This window comes from Rattus norvegicus, chromosome 10 (assembly GCF_036323735.1).
Source record: "Rattus norvegicus strain BN/NHsdMcwi chromosome 10, GRCr8, whole genome shotgun sequence".
Classification (NCBI taxonomy): domain Eukaryota; kingdom Metazoa; phylum Chordata; class Mammalia; order Rodentia; family Muridae; genus Rattus; species Rattus norvegicus.
Genome location: NC_086028.1, coordinates 93,091,495 through 93,118,278, shown reverse-complemented (window position 1 = coordinate 93,118,278; position 26,784 = coordinate 93,091,495). Strand labels below are relative to the sequence as shown.

Sequence of the window (26,784 nt, the reverse complement as noted above, 5' to 3'; positions counted from 1 at the left end):
GGGGAGACAGTAAACTCCAGAGGATTTCATCTAAGGCTGGGATAGCAAAGCAAAGAGGCTCCAGGATGTATAAAAAGTGAGATTCACTGTCATCAATTGATGGTGGTGACAGCCACCATCTCCACGTCATGAGGTAACAGGCTTGGGAAGGGTCAGAACCTGGACAGAGGACCTGGTACTGCACAAGAAAGGTGGGGAGCCAGGCGCCATTGACACTAGAACACATGAGCTTTCAGCTGCATTAACCCAACCATTGACACCGTCCTCTCTAACCTGTTCCAACACAAAAGCATGAAAGGCAGACAAATCGGCAGACACAAAGGTAAGGATCTATACTGAGAAGACAAGGACAGGCACTAGGGAAGTCACTGTCACAGTCCTTCCCTGTCTAAGGTCACTGTCAATGAGACATCTTCTTTTTCATGAAGTGTCTATAATGTCAAGTCTATTGCTGAAATAAGAAAGTCTGAAGAAGGGAATGGAGACATGATGGTTCAGCAGTTACCCAGGCTCAATTCCCAGAACCCACCTGGCAGCTCACAACCATCTGTGACTGCAGTTCCAGGAGCTCTGATGGCTCATCCAACCTTCACAGGTACACATGCAGTACATATACACAGGCAGGCAAAAACACTTATACACATAAAATAAAATAAATCTTTAAAACTTAAAAAAAAAAATGAAAGCAAGAAAGAAGGAAAGAGGGAAAGAAAGAATCAATCTGAGGAGATACATGCATGCAAAGGAAATAACATAATGGCAGACAGTGGGAGAGGAGAAAGGAGGCACAACCCACTGAATTACTCTGGAAGAATATGCATAAGAGATTCAGAGAAGCAGAAGATGCTCTGGGCCCGTCAGACCCTCCCCTATCCCCTAAGACCACTCTCAGTTAATGTAAGCAGCATACCTGTTTGGGTTCTGTAGGTTTTTTCTCTGGTGTTCGGATCTTATTAATTTCAGGTCCTGGGTTATTTGTATCAGTTTTACCTAAGAAAATATTTTAAAACCTCATGAATTTTCTCCAGTGAATATTACATTTCTAGTGACTATTCAACACTAGACAAAGCAGAAAAGTTTAGACACCACGAACCCGCCGTTAAGGCTTCACACTACTGTGTGTATTCTAGCCCTCCATCTGCAGAGCTGCAGTTTCTCTGCAAAACAGAAATAGTTATAAATGAAAAATGGCAGGGCAAACAACCTGAAATTGGCAAATAGAAAAGAAAATGGTCCACTCTCCAGGAATTTACAGCCTCATTTTTTAAAAACTAGACACAAAAAAGGCCTTGGCATTCCTGCCTGTTTACAAAGGCTTGACACTTTGTTTCAGTTGCAAATGTAATTAATCAAAAACCTAAATAATTTACTGAAGAATCTAACCTGACGGTGAGGGTTAGGATCTAAAAGCTCCCTGAAGGCCCAAGTGTGAAGTGTCTTGTTCTCCAGCCCATGTTCTGTGGGGAAGAGGAGGACTAGGATTTGGAGACTAGAGGGCAGAAGTGGACATTGGGATTCCTGCCCATCTCTCTTTGGCTTTTTGCTTCCCTACTCCCATGAACTGAACAAACACACAAGCCGTCATAATGTGCTGTGCGGCCGCAGGTCCGCAGCAATGGGACGAAGCAAGGATGGACCGAATCCGTCAACACTAGGAGTCAAAGCACATCTTCCCTTCTTAGAGACTGTGTCACAGCGACAGTCAACACGTGCTGAGTAAAGATATCCCAAAGAAACCTAAGTTACACTTTGCAAATATTTGAAGCATAAGAAGGCCATGGATTACAGAGAAAGCAAAATTATGGTTTTCAAAACATGATTATAGTAGATTAGACTAACTTCTCAAGTAGGAAAAGCTGTGTAAGAATTAAGCCCTGTTTCATAAAGATGCCCTAGCAGCCGCACTAGAACTCGGGAAACTAACTATCCTGTCAAAGCTGACTTACCACTGATGTCAAGAAATGAGAATGGTAACGCCCAAAGCTAAAAACCAGTGTGTAAGAAAAACTAGGCAAGCTGAGAGGAAAGCTGCAGAAACTACAAACGCCAAACACAGAGACAACAGGGTCTTTCCACGATGTAGCCCAGGTTGGCTTGGATTTTAGAATCCTCTGGCCTCAATCTTCCCAGTGCTAAGATTACAAGCAAGCTCCACCCACCCAGTGCATGGCTCTATTTTAATTTAAAAAGAAATTACAAAGTATATTTAACTAAATAAAAATACAAAAATAACATCAGAACCTGGAATGTATTAACAAGGAAGACAGTTACAGCTTCTACCCTACAAAATATGTCAAAAGCTTTACATTTAAATTCCTTTTAAATGGTGAAAGCAATTAAGACCTAAAAAGATAGGGACACAAATATTCTATCCGTAGACCCAGAGGCTCAATGTTGTTAAATTTCCAAGTCTTCCAAAACTGTTGTAAAGTCCTGATGCAATCCAAATCAATGGTATAGCAGTGAGTTGGTGATGGGAGCAGAGCTGCCTTCCAAACAAAAACCCAGCTAGTTAGTTCTTGGGTTTTTTGGTTGGTTAGTTGTTTGTTTGTTTGTTTGTTTGTTTGTTTGTTTTTTAATGTACGCTGATTCTGCACTGTGTATGGAAAACAGCCTGGACTAGACAATTCTGAAGAGAACAAAGTGGGAGCACTTAAGACTTCCTATTTTCCTAAGCAGCATGGACGAAGCTGGAGCACTCGGGCCAGCATGAGCACACACATGTGCCACTGAAAAAAACGATCTTAGCATGTGCTTTAAGGCAGAGACAACAACAGAGCGCTCTATAGCTGACCCTGGAGCAAATGACCAGACATGCCAGACCAAACCAACTTACAAGGTCAGTGCCTCAGACCTCACCTCACAACACAGGTGACAGAGCTGAAGCAACAAGGTTTCTAACAGGATTGTGACCTACCGTTTCGATTTTGCTCCTGTTGATCCTTCTCTGCGTGCTGATTCTGTGGCTGGCCTAGGTTGACAGGTGGGTGATGTCCAAGACCATAAGGGATTGGCGACCCACGCCCATGTGTGTGTAACAAATTCATATTGTAGGCCATCGCTGCCTGGTGTGTAATAATCCGAGGATCAACTGCAAACCTACCCTGGTACCCTGTCCACGGCACCTGGTTATTACAAGAAACAAAGCAATCGAACTGAGCAATGTTTCTGAACACAAACTGACACAGTGCTGCAGATTAGCAAAAGCAACTACACAGAGATGACACTTTCACTCAAATACCATGCTCATCACTCTACAGGAAGATGGGTAGAACTGCTTTATATCCTTACTGGCCAAAACCTGGCTCTCAAAACCCTTAGCAGGTTACAGAAAATGGAACACTGAATTCGCATGTTAAGAAAAATGGGAGTTACAAGAAAATGAGGACTTGAAACTAGTACTATTGCCCAAGATATCAAAGCAGTTTACACCCCTGAATCCTTTCCCCTTCACATGGGTGTACCTGTCCCAGGTTGTCCTGAAAATGACCTCTAAACAAGCTTCATGGTTACTTAGTTTAACAGGCTGCTTTAGGGTTGCAGGAGGAAACTAAGGAGTCTCAACTCAAAGAGTGTACTCTAAACTTACATGAGCAACACTTAGCCAATGCTCACTCACGGCAGGCAAAAACAGGTCATTATTTAAATTTTGATAGACTCAACTCTACCTTAAATCACAAAGGCAGAAGAGCTTGCCTAGATATAGGAATGACAATGACAACTGGTATTGTCACTGTTTTACTCCTGAACACAGATCTCAGAGATCTTACATCCTAAAAGCTTCTCTGACCTAGTAAAATGAAATAGAAATCCTGTTAGACAGACTGTTAAAGCAGACCATGTATCATGTCGCAAGGCTGTCCAGAAAGAAACAGCTACAATCAGAAGCATCTGAGGTGCAGGCGAGAAACCCTCGCCTCTGACAATTCCTCTGCTTGGCTGCTAGGCTGTGACTACCGCAGGATGAGAATGCTTGCAGTTCAGCAGTTCTCTTTGTGGGTGCAGGCAGGAGTGTCAAAGCACTCTGACAAGATCACCTCTCACTCAAACAACTTCACTTGAATCAAATTTTTCCTAGGCTAAAACTTCTAAATTTAGAAATATTCACATATTTACAAGTTAAAAAAATAACCACCAAACATTTCAAAAAGGAAGTAAAAGTGGATTTGTGAATCATATGGAAGCCCTCTAAAAGCCTCTTCTCAGAATTCAGTAGTGTGGCACTAATGTTTCATCCAGTGTGGGTTCCCCCAGACCAGTTCAGACCCAAGAGAGCCGAAGGTCCCTGGCTCCTCAATAACCCTGATGCTTAGGAACAGTTCATGACTGAGAATAAAATGCAGAAGACAAAACAGAAACATCGATTATACCATTCTCCTCAGAGGAAAACATTTTAGAAGATTTCAAAGGCTTCTGAATCAAAACAGGAGATCCATGACTTCTTCGTAGTCTCTGATAAACCAATTACATATAATAATACACACTCTTGGTCATTCCAAAACTTAATAATTAAACATGAATCACTTTATGAATGCTGCAAAGGCAAAGATAAAATAAAAGTGTGAGGGTGTGGCTCAGCAGTGAGGGCTGAGCACGCCCTTGGCCCTTGGTTCGATGCCCAGCCCTGAAAAGCAAAGGTTGGCAAACACTCTTTGGACTGCCGCTACTTATTTAGGAGAAAGTATTTGAAACGTCCACTTACAGGTAAAGGCACCGACATAACTACATTCCCTCCATAGACAGCAGGAACGTAAAGAATACTAGTCCCAGTGTGAGGGTCTATTCTTTGAACGGGGCTTGGAGATTTCCCCAAGTTTGGGTGCGGTCCAAGAGGGGGTGGAGGAGTATATGCTCTAATAGGATTGCCAATAAGTACGGAAGGGTTGGGCTGAACTGAAAAACAAACAAACAAAAAGGAGACTCAATAGCTGTACACGTTGACCTAGACAGAAATGCTCTAATCATCCAGTAGCAAAAACACATGTCCCAGGTGAATCGTGAGCCCCTCCACCAACGAGCCAGTGTGCGGAAGAAAGCACGGTAGAGAGCGGCCGCTCCACGGTGCTCTCCAGCATCAGCTGCAGCTGTGCGAAGGACGCTGTCCAAAGCCTGCAGTGCTAACTTCGGAGAAGCGGGAGATGAGTCTTCAAGACAGGGAACCATGAGTGAACAGCTCCAAACAGCAGCCTTAAGACTAGAGCAGACGGTTCCTCAGAACCAGGTCCTGACTTGCCACATACAACTTAGGACATAGCCACACAGGGAGTGAAGGTTATACAAGTATGACCACCGCACTCAAGATTGTCCTAATAAAATTTATCTTGAAACGTTTATAGGACAGAAATACCCAGTGAACACTTACATTGTGTAAAAGGCTATGTCTGCTGGTTGCTACAATCTGACCACTTTTCAAAAATCAACACACTGACATGAGAGAGTAAAGGGTTCACTAAGAATACAATGCTAGTATCTGTATATGCCTGAGAGCCTGGGGGCGGGAGTTGGGGTGGGGTGGGAAGAGAGCATAGGCAGACATGCAGACTTGCAGACATGCAGACAGAACCCTCTTTCTCGTGGCATTTTTCTTAATAAGTCTTTCGAAAGCAAGCTTTTCTGGGGTTAGCTTTCCTACTCACCAATTCCATCATTCTGGAAATGGTCATTCTGGGGATGATGGAGGCTTTTCACCTTTAAAGACAAAAACAAATGCATGATAAATAACCTAAGCGTGTTTTAAAATTAGAGAACAAAGTGCTCCTAAGCATACACAAATAAAACATAAATGCCCACAGTTAGTATTTTATTACGAGGCTACAATCTGGACCGCTCTCAGCCGTGTCACGGCAGCTGCATCAGGCCATGCCTTTAGGCAACGCTGCTGCATCTTCAGTTTTCTGCTTCAAAACTAACGCCATCTAAAGACCTTTTTTGTTTTGTATTTTGCAGATTTACTTTGTCGTAGAGTGTGTGTGTGTGTGTGTGTGTGTGTGTGTGAGCATGCTTGTACCCTCGAGAATGCACCCTTGTGCTTGTGTACGATCCCGTGCGTGTGTGTATGAGCAGAGTTGTAGGTGGGCACTGAGGCAGAGAGGTTAGAGTAGGGATTCGATATCTCGGAGCTTAATTTACAGGAGTTTGGGAGATCCCAGCTTTATTACAGGAGGGCAAGGGTGCGAACTCCTGTCCTTATGATTGTGCAGTTTCCAAGCTTCTGAGCTCTGTCTCTAGCGCCTGTTTTGTTAAGACAGGGTCTCATGTAGCCAGGCCGACTTCAAACCGGCTAGGTAGTCAAGGATGACCTTGGTCTTCTGATTTCTTCTGCCTCCACCTCCTAAGTGCTAGGATTCCAGGTATGGCCCCCATGCCCACTTTTATATGGTGCTGGGGTGGACCTTTGTGCACACCAAGAGAGGGAAGCACTCTCCCATCGGAGCTACATTCTCACCCCTCAAACTCTTTTGTATTAAACAAATTTTGGTTTTGTCTGATTTTTTTATGTTGCCTGACTGGCCTGAAACTTGCTATAACATGGGCTGGCCAAAAACTCATAGTGGCCCCACTGCCTTCCAAGTGCTGGAAATGCAATGAAATATGCCATCAGAATAACTCCAGTCTACGTCTACCCCACAGTAACATCCCTACAACTGCTCTAAAAAGGAAATGACAAAACATAAAAGTTGTGTTTCAAAAAGGAAATCTCAAGTGATCTACTCAAGAAGATAAGATCCATACTAACACCGTTTAATTTTTTTTTAGCATGATTCACAGTATCTCAAAGAATTCAATTTTCTCTGAAAAAAGCAAGAGACCTGATGGTTTGGAGAGAGACTTTAGTTAATTGCTAGGAGGTAGTTGGGCAATAGAGATCAGAAGCACCAAAGACGTACAGAGACTTTAACAATGTAATTGCACTTCTGGAAATTGACCCAAATGAAATAATCAGGGATCTGGGCACAGATGTTCCTCACCTATGTGTGATAGATGCTTAAGAAATCCAAACACTCACCACTGGGGCCTCTATTAAATAAGTAACGACACCTGGAGTCATACGGTGGTGCATCAGTCTGCATTAGACAATCACAGTCACCGAGGAGACTGGGGTATCAGTCCTAAAACCACAAGGACCTGGATCCTGCCAACCACCTGCACCAGTGGGGACGCATTCTTCGCAGGGCACCTAAGAGCTCTCGCAGCCCGACAGCCCCGGCCCAGCCTTGAAAACCCAGAACAGAGAAATAAAGCAAGCCAAATCCAACGGAGTGGATAGACCACGGTCTTTTTAAGTCCCTCTGCTAATGGTGTTGAGCAGCAGTGGGAAGCTGACAGAAAGGTAGCCATAACTGACGTCCATCCTCCTTTTATAGTGTGCGGCTTGCTAGCTTACAGACAGGACTCTTGGTGCTATGTGATAAACTAAAGGCAAAAGCAAGCCGGGTCCTGTCACACAAAGAGGTGTCATGTCTTTATATCTAATCCTACATTCAATGCAGCCCAAGAAATACAACCTCCCACCATACTTTGATTTACAGGGTAACTGTGAGCAGCAGATTTGCTTGGTTTGCGCAAAATACACTTTGGTAGCTTATAACCAAACCTGAATGCCCCACCCAGCTAGAGCCAACTATGTACAGAAGTTACTCTATAATAACTAATTCCGTCTGATGATAACCTCAGCATGTGTGCTCACCGCTGCTAAGATGCTAATGCGCGATTTTTATAAGCAAATGCAGCTCCCATCTTTTATGCCCATAAACAAAGGAAATTTGTACCAGCTATCATTGATTTATTTAAGTCTTTATCTTTTTCATCACTCGTTCTGTTTCCCTCCCTTATCCATTCAATAAATGTTTACTAATTTAGAGGACAGGAGAAATGGTCCAATGGTTAGGAACATATACCACTCTTGCAAAGAAAGTGAGTTCAGTTCCCAGAACCCAAGTCCAGTAACTCATAATTGCCGGTTAACTCCAGTTCCAAGGGATCAAACATTCTCTTCTAAACTCTACAGGCACTGTATTAATGTGTATAAACCCTGGAGCCAGACACGGTAGCATGCAACTTTAATCCCAGCAGCGCTCAGAAGACAGAGGCAGAAAGACAAAAGAGAGCTGATGCTAGCCTGGTCTACACAGTGAGTTCCAGTGATATGTAGTAAGATCCTATCTCAAAAATAAAATAAAATCTATCTATCTATCTATCTATCTATCTATCTATCTATCTATCTATCTGTGTATGTGTATGTATGTGTTATGGGGCAAGGTTTGGGGTTATCCTCTTCCCTCCACCATGAGCCCAGAAAAGCCACCTCAGGTCACCATGCTGGCATGCCAAGTACTTCTGGCTATTGCTAGTACTGAACTCCCAACTTTCACATACCCTAGGCTCCTGTGGTTCCCTATAAAAATGTCCCCTGTTCTCTTGTGTCTCAGTCTTTGTAAAAGCTTGCTATAGTTTGGATCTGAAATGTCCCCTATAGACTTGGTCCTCAGCAGGGATGGATCCTGAAAGAGGAGGGATTGAGTGAGAGATCTTCAAGTCAGAAGCCATGTCTTGGGAGAATCTGTGGGACCTGGCCCTTCCTCTTTCTGTTCAGTTTTGCTTCCCAACCATGAAGTAGTGGGTCCCACCAGGACAAGCAGCATCTGCCCCAGGCAAAGGGGCCAACTGGTCACAGACTGAGACCTCTTAAATTGTGAGACAGAAGAACCTTAGCACTTTGTAAGTCAATGATACCCGATATACGCTACAGTCACGTAACACCGAGCTTCCTCACTGGTTTATAAAAATGCATTTTTCTCAGATGGAGCGTCATGTAGCCTAGGCTAGCCTGAACTTATAACATAGCCATGAATAACCATGAACTTATGATCCTCTTGCCTCTTGCCTCCCAGACACTAGGATATCAGGCACATACATCACCATAAAGTACTTCAAACATCTATGATCATTAGAAATTCTTCTAGGCACAGAAACCAGGCAATAACTAACACAAGAAAAACCCAGCCCGGCTGAGCTAGCTTGGGTTTCATTGTTGTTACTTGTTTTGTTTACGATTTCTCCAGCCTTCCTGCTCTATGCATTCAGTGACGTCTCGACCAGAGCCCGTGGTGTGTACCTGCCTCTATCTCCTACTCTGCCATCCTGACATCATCCATCCAGCATCTGCCTCCAAAGGGCTCAGGGCCAGCTTGCTTAGCTATGCTTCTAGCATTTAACACATGGCACACAGAAGCAACTCCTTTGTGTAGAACACTTTACCCTCCAATAACACCAAAACACAGGAGCAAAACAGCATGTTTTAATTAAGCTCCGAACGTATGACTGTGCGTTAACAGACTCCTTTTGAGCTTAGCCGCTACTTAACTGAAAGACCTTCACAACAGCCGTTCGTTATTGCTCACATGTCAGGTATAAGGAAGACCAATGCTAATATACTTTTAAGTTCAGATAGTAAGCTTATTTTTTTTATTACGTCACCAGCAAACTGCAGTGAATCCCACATGTGCCAGTTTCAGAATCTGCTCTTCGGGATATTAAATGCAGGAATTTTTTTCATGCACTGGAGCAAACAAGCCAGCTGTCTTTGCTCAAAGTAACTGTGGCTCAAAACTGAAATTGGCCTTGACTTCCCCCTACCCAGCTCTACCCATTCCAAAAAGCTGTTTCCAGACTGCAGAACCATTTCATCCTCAAGAATCCAGCAAGTTGTCTTAACTATGTCCAAATGACACTTGAAATGAAATGGTTGCTTTTCTTTATTCAAAAAATATTTTAAAATGTAATTCCTGTACATAAGAGTTTTGCATGAACATGCTTTTAAGTGTGTCACTGGGGAGGGTAAGGTGGATCAGCAGGCAAAGGAAATCTGCTCAAAGACAGAACTGACTCCCCTAAGTTGTCCTCTGGCCTCTGCATCTATGCATGGCACAAGTGTGTGGCACACACACACACACACACACACACACACACACACGTTAATAAATGTTTTTTTTTAATAAAAATAAAACGTGTAGTAATCCTTTAAGCTGTGCTTTTATTCACATAGGCTGTCAGCCTTGCTCCTATGAAGCGAGGAATGCTGGGAGGATAGACAAAGGGTACGGGAAGTTTTCAGCCGCCTCACACATTTAGAGGATGACTGGACAGTAAACATGGTCCCCACCAGACTGTGCTGTCAGTCATCCACCCAAGTCTCGGGAAAGTTCCTTGCAAATACAGCTGGCCACCAAACGCGACCTCTAACTGCATTACTTTAACAAGAAGCCAGCGTAAAGCAGGATCTTTACCTTGGGTGGTGACTGCTGCTGTCTGCTACTGTTTCCTGAATGCTGCAGTCTGAAAGCCCGGGGAATAAATTCAGGAGCCAGTGGGTTCAACACGTAAGTCTTCTTGAGCTCTAAAGCCTCTAACTGGGCCTTGATCTGTTCGAATGTGATCCCGTGCAAGCTGTGGTTTTCATGACACAGGGCAATAAACCGCTCCCAAAACTTTCTGCAGAAAAGATTCAGAAATTCAGGTTACAAACACCAGTGGATGAACTGAAGTAACTAAACATGATTTCAAATTCTGTCTACTGCCCCACACTGGATGCTGCCAGTAACTTACATTTTTTTAAACTTATTTTTAATGATGGTTCTTAAACGTTTTAACCTCCCTTGTACCCACAACCCACCAGAGGGTTGCAGGGGAAGTGGACCTGTTTAGAAAGATTTTTTTTGGAACAACTCCCGCCGGAGTTGTCTGGAAATCAGCAGTTCAAGTCACAGGTTAGTAGCAGCGGCTCAATCTACTCGCAGACGCTTTATAAGTACGCCAGCAGTCTAGTTCCGGAGAGTCGGGATAGCAAACACAAGTCGGCAGTGGTGACACTACCCAGCAGAGACAGCCAGGCCTCAGCCTCAGCTCGAGTCAGCAGGAGGGACCAGGAGGGACACCAGGGGAAGTTCTCACCTGTGCCTCTCTCAGAGGAACAAAGATCAACAAAGACACAAGACCCACAAGTGCTATGCAGCTAGTTCTCTGAATAAGCCTCGCTCTGTCTCTTGTCACTGTCTGCTGAGTCAAAAGCAACAAAAAACTGCAGCACAACACCAAGAATTTTTTGGTGCGCTTCTCTTTATGGAGTACTGACAAATGCAGCTCAACCACACAACATAAGGCAGGCCAGTACACACATGCTATTAACAAAAAAATCCTTAATCACATGTGAAAACATGCTTGGTTTAACAGAACATCCTTTCACCTGTGTCTGCTTCAACAAACGTCCCTTCATGAGTCTGCCTTAATCTTTCACCAAGTTTCCACTTCAGCCCACTCCAAATCCTTAAGGCTAATATTTATCTAAGAACAATGTAAATGAAACCTTTCTCAATGACAAAAGTGTAGACAGTCTAGGAGCGTGCTGTATACAAGAATACCGTAAGAAACTTTGGCTCATCCAAAAATACAGAACCATGTGTTTGTGAACCAGGTAGTGAGGCTTTCAAAACTGAGTAGCTCAATTTATAGAAAGTCTGTACTTCTAGTCTTATCCACACATACACATACATGTATTACATACTTGTAATGATACATGCACTTATACACATCTACAAACAATTACATTCTGCATACAATTAGTCACACCACACTGCATACACATAGTAGTAATGGTTTCTGCCAAGCAATGTCATGGCTCTCCTTCCTGATATGTAAATATGACAGTCATTTGATGGTAACAGCACCCGAAACTGCCTTTCTCAGAACTCACCAGTAAATAACAAACACTACATACTAGAGAATTAAGATGTATAGCATGTTAATATGAATTACAGGTTAGAAGGAACTTTGTATAGGGCTAAGGAGAGAACTCAGTTGGTAAAATGCTTCCTGCATAGCATGAAGACTGGAGTTCTGAACTATAATACCCATACAAGAAAAGGCTAGGGTGTGCTCTGTAACCCAGGAGGATCGATGGAGCTGGGAAATCCCAGGTCAATGAGAGACACCCATCACCAGAAAACAAGGTAGGATGGGTGGAGGATTGCTTGACCCAACTTTAATGTCTAACACCCACATCAGATGGCACAATGGTTTACAACTCCAGCTCCGGGACCTGGCTTCTCACCTCTGTAGGCACCACACACAAATGGTGCATGCATATTGACATGAAAATAATAAGGTAGAAAGTGAGAAGGATATTTTGTCATAGACTTCCACAAATACACATATGCACACACGTGTTTGTGAGCACGGATACACACAAACACACACACACACACACACACACACACACACACACACGGACGCACGCACGCACGCACGCACACATGTGTGAGCACCTAGATATGCTAGATTACATAAAACCAAGTCAGAATAAAAGCTGGAGCCACAAAGAAAATAATCCACATGAGGATTCTCAAAAATAACCAGCTACTCATATATTTTTCTCTTAGAGATGCTTGTCATAACACAACTTATAATATCAATTAAGTGCTAAGAGCTAAATACATTATAGAAAATATAGTTTGAAAAATTAGGCAAAACAAGCCAACCTCAAAAAATGAAGAATCTAGATTTAAGAGTGAGAGAGAACACAGAGTTCTGACAGAGCGAGCAACCCTGGCAGTGTCCCTCACTGCAGTGTACAGTGACATTATCATGTCTCTCCTTGCACTGGCTTCCTTGTGTACAGCATGGAGTAAACAATATTACCAACATTCCTTACTGTGTTTCTCATTAAATTTCTTACTTCTAAACTATTAGAGAAGGACACAGGGAGAGGGTGCTGGGGAGACACCAGGGCCTCATGTGCCTAGGCAAGCATGTACTATTTCTTACAAAAACAGCCTTGGGTTTTGGTTTAGTTTGTCTGTCTCTTTTAGGGAAGCACATTCTATGACATGTATGTGAAAGCCAGAGGACAATGGCTCCCCCCACCCCCCAGGGTTTATGTGGCAAAGGCTTTTACCTGCTGAGCCATCTTGCCTATCCCAAAATTTTTAGTTTTAAAGCTGAAAAGAAATTAGGTTTTCCTCTCCATAAAAGCCCTTAAAAGTAAATTACACTTTTTACTGTGTGTTTCTGAGTGTGTGCAAGTTTGTATGTGTCTATGTACACATGTATATGGAGGCCAGAGGACAGCCTGTGAAGTCAGTTCTCTCCTCCTCTGTAAGGATGAGCACCAGTACAATCAGCGAGCCATCTCAACAGCCTATGAGGTCTCTCCCAAGGACCACTCACACCAGCATCATGAGGAATTCCTAATAGAAAGTGGAAGATCATGTGAGAATTTTGAGTGTGTGCATGGGGATGAGAACTCACGACTGTGGTCACAGGCTTTGTCATCCTTGGTGTGCTCCCTAAAGCGGCAATCTCTTACTGTGCGGACATTGTACAAAAGTAATGTTGGCTAGAAAGCCACATATGTCCATACACTGTAATGTAAGTTCACATATCTGAGAAACATGGCCCGACTTTTCGTTTTGTGTGCGTGAGTGAGTGCCTGTGTGTGCCTGAGCCTGCGCATGTGGATGAAGGCCAGAGGTCAACTTCAGGAGCAGCCAACCTTGCTTGGGTTTTGTTTTTGTTTTTATAGGCAAGGTTTCTTACCATCCTAAAGTCAAACTAGGCTGCCCCCGCACAAAGATTTTTTGGGGGATGGGAGGAATACAACTTGAACAGGTAAATTGAACAGGTCCTCATGCTTCTAGAACAAGCACTTTCCTGACCATCTCTCTGGCTGAACATTGCTTGTAATAACTAAAAAGCACGAGCCAAAGTAAATGTCTTAATTTTGTATTAGCTTTGTTTATATACATACATACACACACACACACACACACACACACACACACACACACACACACCACACAGCACACAGCACACACAGCATTTCTTCACTGTGCTTGGAATATATCATGCTTGGGTCATATTGTACACATGCATTAATGTCTATATATTCACCAAGTTAATGAAAAGTGCTAATAATGAAATCCACTTTAAAGAAGAATTCCTCCAAGGCTGTGATGTGGAACAATGACATCACTGTGCTGCCTGCTCCTGCCCCATCTCCCTCCCCATCACTGGGCTGCCTGCCCCTGCCCCATCTCACTACCCGGTTTCTCACAGTTTTGTCATGCTTTCATGAGAAAGGCCTGAGTTTTGAAGTCACTCTAACAGCTGTTTTGTGAACCACATTAAGGCCTTCAGCAGTTTTACTGAGAGTCACTGCATCAGGCTGCCCATTTAAAATGAAAACAAGGGGTTGGGGATTTAGCTCAGTGGTAGAGCGCTTGCCTAGCAAGCGCAAGGCCCTGGGTTCGGTCCCCAGCTCTGAAAAAAAGAAAAATAAAAAATAAAAAAAAATAAAATGAAATGAAAACAAACAGCCACACTGGACGGTGGCTGGTTTGACTAAATGGGGCAATGTGTGCACAGCACACAGGCAGCATCCGGCAGGGATGGCGGTCAGGAGCAGCTGCTGCATTAATATTTGCTAGCAGAGGAGGAAAAAGTTCATTATATCTTTTTCAGACTAATAGACATACCATGCTCAAAACAGTAACAAAAAGAACAAGATTAAGCTGGTGTGATACACAGGAATGACTTCTGGGAAGCCCAGTGACACCCGAGAATGGCACACCACTCCCTAATACACAGCACAGAGGGTAGGAGGGTGCTGAAGAAACTAAACTGCTAAGCATTCACCCCTGCATTCTGATGGGAGCCGGAGTCACATCACATCCTGGACTCAGCCTGTACTTTACCTATATTGGTTGCTTGGCAAAGTTGTTACTGATTTTTATCACTATCAACCTGTGAACCGCAACCATGATTTAAACTATCCAAATGACAGAGGCAATCAACATTCACACTGTACAATCTATCCCTCGCCTCAGTAGTTTATTACTCCCCGGCAAACACTGCTTAGCACATGAATTGATTGCAGTCCTTTGTCTACCCAGGATTCAGTTGGAAATAAGCCATCAGTGGGCCCTGCCTCAAGCTAAAAATTAGCCCTGCCCAACTCGACAGCAGGCCACAAGAAGAATTCTTCACCTGTCTGCTTAGAAAAAGGAACAACTCATGTCAGAAAAAGACTAAAAAAATGCTACTCCTAGGCTGTTCAATGTAGTCCGTCTTCAGAAAAGGTAACAGCTTCTTCAACAACATGTAGGCTGCTAAATACTCGGAGTTGTTTCCAAGGAGAGCTCAGTAATGTAGCTGCACTCTCCAGCCCACTCATTCATCTCCTGAACACAGAGCTGTCTGCACACACATCTTCCCAGTTTGTATCTTCTCATCATAAACATAACACAAATGGGGAAACGCCACAGCACTCTAACACTAAGCAACACACTTTGGAGAGACTGTTGAACAACTAAACTCAAATGCTCAGGACAGGAGCGAAGTCAGGAGACTCACTGATAATACTTAGTTCTGACTGCTGAGCTGGTTCGGTGGACAGAAGTGCTGGCTGTGCCAACATGTGGATCCCAGTGTGATCCCCAGAGCTCAGGTAAAGGTGGAAGGAGAGGCCCAACTACGCAAAGTTGCCTCCAGACATCCAGATACAGGCTGTGGTATTAATGTCCACACACACACACACACACACACACACACACACACACACACACAGAGTGAGAGAGAGAGAGAGAGAGAGAGCACTTTGTAATCTGCAACACACTCCTGTCCCCAGATTTTGTCATTAGTGATCATAAACTAATGGCAATCAGTTTTCAGACATGAAACTGATACCATGTGACCACAAAACTGCTCCTAGGTGAGCTATGACACCTATAAGCTATTTAAAAAAAAAAAAAAAAAAGAAAAGGTTCGGGCTGGAGACATGTCTCAGCAGTTAAGAGCACTGACTGCTCTTCCAGAGGTCCTGAGTTCAAATCCCATCACCACATGGTGGCTCACAACCATCTGTCATAGGACTTGATGCCCTCTTCTGGTGTGCATGAAGACAGCTACAGTGTACTTATATATATAAAATAAATAAATCTAAAAAAAAAAAAAAAGAAAGAAAGAAAAGAAAAGAAAAGGTTCTTTCCCTAACCTAAGAAGTAGATCCTTTAGTTAACAGCTCTCCCTTGTAGAAGACACTACTAACACAGGTCTGCAAAGATGGCTCAGGGAAAGTGAGTAAAGAGCCAGTGTGGGGACCCAGGCCTACTGTAGTCCCAGGACTGAGGAATGGGGACAAGAGGACAGAGGAGGAGGTGGGCAGGGACAAGGTCCTGAGCCAGCCAGAACAGTGAGCTGGTGAGCTCCCGGTGGAGCTGGTGAGAGATCTACCTTGAAACCATAAGGTGGAGGGGCTGTAGCCAAAGCCCAGTGGTTAGGAACACTTGCTGTTCTAGGGGACCTAAGCTTGGTCCCCAGCACCTCTATCAGGTAGCTCATGACCATCTCTAAGTCTAGACACTGCCCTCGTGTGCATCCATACACAAATATAAACATTCACACGATATAAAATAAAATAGAGTGGAGAGCAATCCTATCATCAACTAATCACAGCACTTAGAAGGCAGAGGCAGGAGGATCTCCGAGTTCAAAGCCATTGAACGTTCTAGGGCAGTCAGGGCTGCATAGAGACCCAGTCTTAAACCAAACAAGCAGAAACCTTAAAAGAAAATAACTACAAAATTACCAAAACTTGGAACTGAGAATTATTAGAATACATTATATACATATATGAAATAATCTAAAATAAATTTAATTATAAAGTTAAATTTTTAAGAAATTAAAATAGCAACAAAGCAAGGGGAGGGGAAAGGCAGTAGACAGTATAAAATTTAAACTTGGCTGAAGATACATGGAAACATGCCCCACCTCAGGCCCTGGCACTAGCTGCCCTTCTTCCTAAGACTTTAGCCACAGATAACCGCACAGCTCACCCTGTTACTTCCAAAGTCAGCTGTCAGGGGAGTCGGCTTGCTGGTGAGACCTCCTCTCAGTCTTTCTGGTCACAACCTCCATACTTCATCTCTTACCGCTAAGTGCTCCTCCTTCCTCTCCCCCACCCCATTTATTTAGTCAAATACTACACGACGTTTTCACTCAGTTTGTTGTCAGTCTCCTTTCCTACCCTGTAGAGTGTAACCGCCACAGAAACAGAGTTGCATATGTGTTGCTCACTGGGCATCTCCAGGGTGGAAGAGAGCTGAGAGTACAGACTCACTTGGGGGCATCTGCTGACGGCTCGGCTCGCAGACTGAAATGAAGTGTGCACGTGCCATCAACAGACCTAAGTAACAGAGCTCTCACCATACCGGACATCAGCCAACAGTAAACCAGACTTTAACTCACCATGTAGCCATTCAGATAAACACATGCATAAAGATGTAAATTACTCCGCATTTCCCATGCAGATTCCCTCAGTTCAGTGACACAGACTTACCTACACCTTCCAATAGAGCACAGAGCAACGGGGTCGCCCACCACAGCAACCAGGGACTGTGCTCTGGTAATGGCGGTATTGAGAAGTTTGTAGTTGGATAGAAACCCGTAATCTAAGTCCTCGGTGGAGTCTTCCAGAAGTTGCTCTTTCTTTTTAATTGGCGTCTGCTTATGCTTGCAAGTGTGGCGTGTACGCACTGTGCTAAGAAACAGAACTCTGAATTGCTTTCCTACAAAAACATTGAAAGACAGCTCATCACTCTGAATCACTGATACAGTAAATCTTACATCTTTAAAATCGTGATGGCTAAACCACAGGTGCTGGTGAAGACACCAGAAATCCCAACCATATGCACAGCTGCAAGTATATGGCTACTCTGAAACAATGACCATCTGATTCAGCAAGTCTGCCTAGGATAAATCCCTCCAACTGAGAGTAAGGTCTCCATGAGGTCACTGCACCCAGGCTCACAGAAGCCTGGATCATGATGCCAAAAACTGGGAACCAGTGAGCAGACACCAGTGTGATTATACACAAGTGACCCAGCTGATACATGCTACTATGTAAATAACCATCAAAGGCACTGCATTCAGTGAATAAAACCTAGTCACAAAGGAACATATGTAAATTGAGAAAAATAGGACCCTGAGATCTCAGATCTCAGTGTGTCTGACCCTAAGCACTTTGGGCAACAGCTACTCAGGCTATATGGCCTGAGTCTAATTCCAAGAGGCCTAGAGTAATGAAACTCCCACAGAGAGAAGGTAGACTAGAGTTAGCCCAGGACGGGAGAAGGGAGACATTATTTAGTGGGTACAGATCTGTGTTTGGAAAGATGGACGGTTCTTGTGATGAATATGGTGAGGACTACACCACTGGAACCAATGCACTTGCCACTCAACTGCACATACAACGCTCAAATGGTTAAGTTTTGTTGTAGACATTTTACCATACACACAAAAAAGTTAATTTATGATTTTGTTTTGCTTTTGAAAGAATGACAATAATTTCTTACTAAATTGTCAAGGCTGGCCTTAAACCTACTACGTGGTCCAGCCTGTCCTCAAACTCCTGGTGTTTGGAATCCTCCTGCCTCAAGCTCCTGAATGCTCACACCCCAGGTATGTACTGCCATGCCTTGCTCAATTTTTTCCCTAACCATATTGCTGAGGCCAGTCTTTGAGATGATCTAGGCCAGCATCCACCCAACACAGCAGCCTCTCTCTGAAGCAGGGCCACTCAGTCCCCTGCAAACAGAGCAGACACAGCAGACTTCACAAAGAAGCTTTCTGGAGTCTGGCTTCGTAACATTTGTTTCTTATAGTAATGGAACACCCCTCATTCTGCTCAAAGGCTCCAACATTTGGTCTCCAGCTTTCTCTTCTCTAAACCCACAATTTCACCTGTTCCCACCCAACATCGGCTGGCTTATGTCTACTCTTTGAGCAGAGCATTTGTGTCCATTACTAAAATACCCAACTGAGTGAGGCCTGGATGAGGTAGAAGGGATCCCCTTGCTCCCCATGATCCAGCCACTGCGTTACTCTTCCTGCTGCATCAAGCACCTACTACCACTAGGCCTTTTCTGGTGTTCCCATTAGAATACTGCTTCATCTGGTCTGGAGGCTTTTGTTCAGGTGAGCTGGTCCCGAGGGTGTGAGGCCTAGGCAGAGCAGGGCTGGAGGCTGCTCTGGGGGTGCATATAAGAGAGTGCTCACACACGGACCAGCTCTGCCACTGCCCAGGTATGAATCCAGGACTCTGTGGCGGCCCACCCCGTAATCTATACCATTTATGAAGGACTGGGAAAAAGTGAAGGCTAGTCTTGCTGTTCCAAAGCTGCAGGACCTCCATGACACAGGGCAACAACAGGATACCTGGGAGGAGTCCCAAAGAGGTTCCAATATTGATAGTGTCTCAGAAGCCAGAGACCTTGAAGCAGACCAGTGACTCACTGCAAGTGGAGTGAGTGGAGTGTAACTGTGGGACACTCTGTGACATACTACAGTTCTGATGAGATGTTTTCTATGCTTTATTTTGCTGCTGTTGTCGCTGTTGTTGAGGATTTGTGTGTGTGTGTGTGTGTGTGTGTGTGTGTGTGTGTGTGTGTGTGTGTGGTGTTTATTTTGTGGGGAGGTTGGAAGGACAAAGGGCAGAATAAGAGGATGGGGAGATGAGTACATGATGTGAAACTCATAAAGAATCAATAAAAAGCTAATAACAATAATATGCTTCATCTATTTAAAAGGTACAAAGTTTAAAACAACTCATCTCATGAACAATGAAAACAAGCTTGTAGACACTTAGTCACTTAAGGAAGTCTACAGATGAAATCTTTCAAATTACCAAGTACAACACAACAGCGTGCACCATCTTATATGCTGTCATGGCTATATCACGTAGACATTTGTGGCATGGCATAATATGGTGATAGATAAAGTCAATTTGTTAACACTATCTTTTTTTGGATATTGGAACCCATTGCCAGCCCAAAAAGGTGATGAGATTCTTTCTTTCTTTAATTTCTTTCTTTAGATTTCTTAAAGGCCTAAGATTATTAAGGGAATTAAAAATCCAATGTGGACACACCGTAAGACACTCAAACAGCGTAACTCACTCCAGTGGACACTGACCTTGGACATTGAGCACCCTTTCTACATTCACGTCCGAGAGCCTCTTCTTCCGAAGTTCAGCTCGTATTCTGAACACCTGATCAGCGTATGGTGTCACCACACCAATGCTGCCGTCGTCTAACTTCCCCCATGCCACTGGCCACTTCCGTCTTAGCTCTTCCACACGCTCCACCACTTCAAATACCTTTAAAAGAACATGTTAAAATTACCACTGGTGTTTGGGTAGAGCATGGTAACCGAAACAAACTGATACAGGCTCACACTTTGGCAAATGCCAATTAAAACCCAATCTACAAATGGTAGTAGCTCATTAATGCTGACATGAACGTGGGAGATAACACTGTCATCACGTTTCAAATAGTAAAATCCTATAGTAATGAAACTAATAGAAACACTGAAACAAGACAATATGCTAGACAAGCGGCCACACCTTCCACGGCCTCTAGTCTCAAGGTAAAAAGGGCTGGAGTCGCACAGTAAAGCAGGGACCAGAGGGAGGCAACACCACAGCACCCTGGGGGTTCTCAGTCCTCTCTAGGGCCAGCCAAGAAAACTACCCAATCAACCAGAAGGCTCTCACAGTCAGTGCACACTTGAGTCCCAGGAGGACAAGGTGTGGTTTTGTCACCCTGTCCCCTACTGAAGTAGACCCTCTGACACTGCTAGATGACACAAACGTCAGCTGGGACTAGACAACTTCAAATAGACTTTCAGAATCTGTTCCTACTTGTGGTACAAGTTCCACCAGGCCATCACATGAACTCAAAATTGATAACTGAGTTACATAGGGTTTTTAGTATAGATCAATCTACTTTACTCAATGAATTATCAAAAAGTTTCAATGTTTGGCACAGGTTAATGAAACATGTTCCTTAACTCCTAAACGATTCTTACTTAGAAAACAGTCCTGTGTCTGTCTAAGTATCATCTATCCACCTACATTCCTATCTACTTACTTTCTTCTTTCTTCCCACCCCCCCACCCCACCTATCTGGCAAGTTCAATCCAGAGCCAGACAGGACAAGACTCTAGCTAAAGTGGAAATTTTAAACGATATCTTTTAACTATAGCATTTATTTACTATCATTTCTATTTGAAATCAGTGTCTACTGCAATAAGGAATATAAAAACACGTCTTTGTCCATGTGGACAGATGCAGGTCAAGTAAAGCACGGGCGTCATTCTGTACAAAACACAACAGTTTCCACTGTGAAGCAATACCCTAACCACTAACCCATCCTTTCCCTCCATTCATATTCTTACATTTTAGGTGGCTATAAAATGGTATCAAAATGAAAACTGCCTCCTGAGGGATCTGTTGTAGACTAGTGAACATCAGCAAAGACACTAGAGACTGATCAAAGGCCTTATAAGCAAGAAAAGAAGCATCTACTTAACAAAATCTGCAGACTCTGTAAGAACAGTGAGCAACTGGGGCATTCACCCTGGGGACTGCTTCCTGAACTGCTTCAGCAGCCAATTTTCATCTCCCTCAGTTCCCTGTGTTGAAGGGGCTATTACACGTGGTTTTAGCAACCAGCAAACATTGGCAGACTCTATTTTGCACAGTTCACCACTGCAAATGGCCTGTATTGAGCAGATGGCAGCAGCTGGGTTGAACCTACACCCGTCCCTATATCCTATGGCACAGGGGAGATATGAGCAAGATTGCGGGAGAATGGAAGACCCACGGCAGGCAGGCAGCCACCTAGAAGACCCTAGTGTATGCTGACCAACTCAGCTGCCATCTGGGCCCAGAGCTAGTGCTTCAGGCTGGTCCACCTCAGCCTCTTCTCCATCTATAAGCTACTGGAGTGTGTGAAGGAGCTGGTGCTACACAACCGGATCCAGGAACACTATCAAGAATAAAACCCTGGGGGCTGGGGATTTAGCTCAGTGGTAGAGCGCTTACCTAGGAAGCGCAAAGCCCTGGGTTCGGTCCCCAGCTCCGAAAAAAAGAACCAAAAAAAAAAAAAAAAAAAAAAAAAAAGAATAAAACCCTGAAGCATGACTGTGAACGAAGCTGGCACCCAACATGGGACCACAGAGCAGTTCTGAGGAGCCTGAGAGACCCATGGAAGCTCCCAGAGGACAGGGCTGTGGCAGAGGAGTCTGCAAGTTCATAATGTCCCCAGAAACACTAGAGAAGGGCAGGACCTATGGGAAAATGCTTTTAAAAAGCAGACTCAGGACACTGGAAGGAAAAGACGGCAGAACAGAGCCATGTGCACAGGGGAGAGTGGAAAACTACAGGTGTGGTGCCAAAGAGTGTGGGAGCAAAGTGATATGGGCAGTATGTTGCCACCAGGGGCCATGTCAATGTTCGTGGTCCATGTTGTGGCGGAGGGCTATGTGGGTATCTGTGGTGTGTACCAATGGAAGCCATGTTGATGTCCACAGCCTGAGCTGACACCAAGAGCCATGATGTTGTCTGTGGTCTGTTCTGTAGCTAGAAACCATGTGGAATCCCATGATCCAGGCAGCACTGACTATAAAGGGGCAAGGAAGCTTCTTTTGCAGTGGTATTGATGACTGCAAACACAGTTGAAAATGAGAGTCATATATAAGAATTCTATGACAACTTCTCTCATGCCCCATCCCACTTCCCCAAAAAAGAAACAGTCTAAACAAGAAGTCACTGAGGAGAACTCTCAAAGATTGTGATAAGGATGCTGAAGTGTAGCTCTCCCTAAACGATGGCTTCTGGTGGGAGGGAGCAGAGGATGACCATACTCAGGTTTCTTTAAGGGGCTGGTCACCATGCTCCAGTGAGTATATGAGCAACACAAATAGGACTTAGTATTTTTTTCTTCTTTTGTTTTGGGGGAGGTCACAAGGGTGGGGCGTAGACCTGGGAAGACTGGGAAGTGAATGTGATTGAGGTGCATTATGTGAAATTTCCAAATAATCAATAAAAACATTACGTTTTTAAAAAACACAGAGGAGCACAGTCCCTCCAGGACAGACACCCTAGTCTATGCACATTCAGCAGCCAATGAGCATCAGTGGCCCCAGCACTCCTTGGTCTAGATGCAAAAGATTCTACTGGAGGCTGGAGAGACAGCTCAGCAATTAACAATCATTTCTAGTCCTCCAGAAAACCTGAGTTTGTAGGTTCCCAGCACACATACCAGGCGGCTGACAAACACCAGTATGGGACTCCAGCTGTGGGGATCTAAACCCTCCCGGACTCCCCAGGAATTTGTACTCAGATGTACATACCTATACTTTGACCAGGCAGCAGTGGCACACGCCTTTAATCCCCACATTCAAGATCAGAGGCAGGAGGATCTCTTATTTCAAGCTCAAGGCCAGCCTAGTTTACAGGGTAAGTTCTAGAATAGCCAGACCTACGTAGAAAATGTCTTGAAAATGTAGTTGATAGGTAGATAGATAGATAGATAGATGGATGGATGGATGGATGGATGGATAGATAGATAGATAGATAGATAGATAGATAGATAGATAGATAGATAGATAGATAGATAGGCAGGCAGGCAGGCAGGCAGGCAAGGTAGGCAGGCTAGGCAAGGTAGGTTAGGTAGGTAGGTTAGGTAGGTTAGATAGGTAGGATCGGTAGGTTAGGTAGGTAAGTAAATAATTAACAGCAAAAAGCAAGCCTTATAAGCTGGCAACTCTCTGCCAAGAAACCCAACATCAGCTGGATCACAATTAGAGCAATTTGTGCCCTGAAAACTTGAACGATAACCAAGATGAAAAAAATACCAGCATCCAATAGATCTCTGTTGATGGAGGGAATCAGCAAACAAGGAGACAGGTCAGGGTTTACAACCCAAAGTAGGAAAAACTAATGAAGAAAAATTACCAAAGGAACATCATTAAGTTTCAACATGTGCCTAATATTAGAAAAGATCAGATAAAGAAAAAAATACATTAAATATATTCAAAGAAAGTTGGTAGGAAGGCTTCTGAAAAAGTTAAAATTAGAGTAGCCCTAAGAGTCAGCTTCGCTGTTTCTGGGGTACAGCTAGATTATCAAAGTCAGCTTGCAAGAGATGCCATCATACCTGACTCACCACTATACTGTTCATGGCAAGCTGTGGAATCAGCCGGCTGTCCATAAATGGATTAACGAAGTGTAATATAAATATAAGTACACATGCAAAAACATGTGGTTTTATTCAGCCATCAAAAGGAAAAAGTCATGCTAGGTTTTCTTTTGTGGGGTGGGAGATGGGGGACAGGAAAATGGATGAACTAGATATCTCCATGGCAAGTCTGAAATAAACCAACCCCACAAAGACAAACAGCACATGCTATCCCTCACACGTGCAACCCAGGGGAGAAGAACAAGAACGACTATCATGAGGAATGAAAAAGGGGAAGAGAGGAATAAACATGGCCAAAGTACTTGATAACCATGCATGACAATGCCATAATAAAACCTGTTCCTCTTTACAAGTAAGGTATGCTAATAAAAATGTCCAAGGAAGTGCACACAGTTCATCCCAGCACTTGGCAGGTGGAGGCAGGTGGATCTCTGTGAGTGAGCTTGAGGCTAGCCTGGTCTACATAGTGAGTTCCAGGATATCCAGGGCTACACAGAGAAACCTGTCTCATGTGTAATTTAAAACACATATAAGTATAGTGAACTTGTGCACCCAGATATAGCAGTTAAAAGGCTCAAAGTCAAAGACAAAAGTGAAATCTTAAAAACACCATATTTACAAAGGGACTCTAATAAGATAAACACACAACTTCTCATCAGAAAACAAAAACAAAATGAAGGCCAAAAAGAGAAGGGAAATTCAGCATGGTAGGGAAAAAAACTAACCAGAAATCTTACATCCAGCAAAATTTTCAAAACTGGGGCAAAATAAAGACATTTCCAGACAAACAACACCTGGGAGAATTCCCTACTAGCAAAATAACTGGCCAGAAATGCTAAAGATCATTCTTCAGTCTAAACTAAATGTCAGCACACAGCGGTGCACACCCACAGAGTGCTGCTAAGAGCGTGGCCCTGAGCGCTATAAGCAGCAGAGCACCGCTGTTCCTTTCCTTCCTCCTCCCAACTGATTTAAGAGCAGCTGTATAAAACAATGGACACCAAGTTACGACATCTATAAATGCGCTGTGACAGACGGCACAAGAGGCAGGTGGAAGATTACGCCAGGTGGTTGCACAGCCCATGCGTGCAGAGGTGAGGAGGTGGCCAACGCCTGTGGGCACTCACTTGGCAGGTGCGGAGCTTGGTGGTAGGGCACACAGCTAGCATGCTCAACACCATGGAGCTCCCCATAAAGGGGGAAGGTTGACATAATAAACTGTGTGTTTGTCCCTTTTCTACTCATGGACGTTTTAAAACAGAAATATGCATACACAATTTAACAATCTATTAAACATTGACACAATATATATGAAAATAAAAGCTAAAAGCGGGGTGGATGTAGAGCAATGTAGGGGTTTCTCCACATCACTGAAATTTAGTTAGATATATCTGAAATGGATTCCGATTAGATATATACTGCTGGCCCTAGAGGTAACATTAAACAAATAAATACATAATGTGTGTATGTCTGCTTATACATGTACTTACATAGTTTAAATGAAATGTTCCCATCTTAGACCATCTAACAAAACACCAGCATCAGCAACAAGCAATCTTCCTTTGAGTTAGCAGTCAAGGTTGTCTAAGAGAGTCCCAGTACAATATATAGGCTACAGCGGTTACCCAGAAGTGGAAGATAAACCCCTATTGCTGAAGACACCATACACTTTGGACAGAGGCCCCAGCTGGATCAGAGCTGAAACCCCCTCCCTGAGGACTAGCTTTCATGGGACAAGAAGGCACCACCCAATCTCCCAAAGGAGAGCAACCAATGGTCCCATCCAGTTATGAACCATAATGGCCAGCATGGCATGACAACCCATGGGTACAATGTTGCCACACATAGCAGTAATCAAGAGTTCTAGAGTAACACTTAAGACCCATCTGACAAGAAGAAAATCATTTCTGGTACTGGAAACCTAGCCACCTACTAGTAAAGTCATGAACCTTAGAGGAGAAACTACCACCAACACTTTACTAATGCAGCCTAATCCAGAATAGCTACATTCTAAAATTTACCCTTATAGCCAGACAGAAGTGTGACTCTCACTCTTCAACCAAGGAAACTTCTCACATTACAAAAAAACACAGCTGATCAAATTACAGAGTTGAAAAGCCCAGTTCCAACTGATACTTACTCACAACACAATTCCTGCACCTAAGGCTCAGGAACCGCTGCAGAAGAGGGGTGGAAAGATCGTAAGAGCCAGAGAAGTAAAAAGTTTGCTATGAGATTTTTTTGTCTCCTAAAAATATCCAAGAAGCTAACCCATAAAGTCTCACCAAACATGCCTGCCTAAACATGACCTGAACAAAAACAACCCCAACAGACATGTTAGCATGGGAGGGGGAGGTCACCACCAGGCCTCAGTCCAAGAATTACAGACAACTGCTAAGAGCAGGAGAAAGTCTTCCCCAGGGGAAAGCACATCAACTGGTTACCCAATACCAAAATGGTCAGTCCTGAAAACATATAGACAAGTAACCTTGTATAGACTTACGAGGTTTATCTATATAGTTAGGGATAGATACAGACAGACAGACAGACAGACAGACAGACACACACACACACACACACACACACACACACACCAATTAAGGGAAAAAAGAGGCTAGGAATTTCAAAGACAGTGATGGGATATATAGAGGAGAAGAATTGGAGGGAGGAAAAAAAAGAGGAAAATGATATA

At 43.7% G+C, this 26,784-nt stretch overlaps 1 protein-coding gene across 17 annotated transcripts in view; it reads right to left on the bottom strand.

Moving 5' to 3' along the window:
* Positions 1–26,784, bottom strand: part of Helz (helicase with zinc finger) — a 165,830-nt gene that overhangs the window by 26,590 nt on the left and 112,456 nt on the right. For all 17 annotated transcript variants that reach the window (XR_010055158.1, XM_063268757.1, XM_039085638.2 and 14 more), the window contains 7 exons: positions 20,023–20,206; positions 17,390–17,618; positions 10,287–10,491; positions 5,637–5,688; positions 4,703–4,893; positions 2,918–3,125; positions 911–990 (listed from right to left, as the gene is read on the bottom strand). Coding sequence is in view for 16 of the 17 variants with exons in the window: in XM_063268757.1 (XP_063124827.1) it covers positions 911–990; positions 2,918–3,125; positions 4,703–4,893; positions 5,637–5,688; positions 10,287–10,491; positions 17,390–17,618; positions 20,023–20,206 (1,149 nt within the window). In the remaining variant the exon portion in view is untranslated. The remainder of the gene's footprint in view (positions 1–910; positions 991–2,917; positions 3,126–4,702; positions 4,894–5,636; positions 5,689–10,286; positions 10,492–17,389; positions 17,619–20,022; positions 20,207–26,784) is intronic.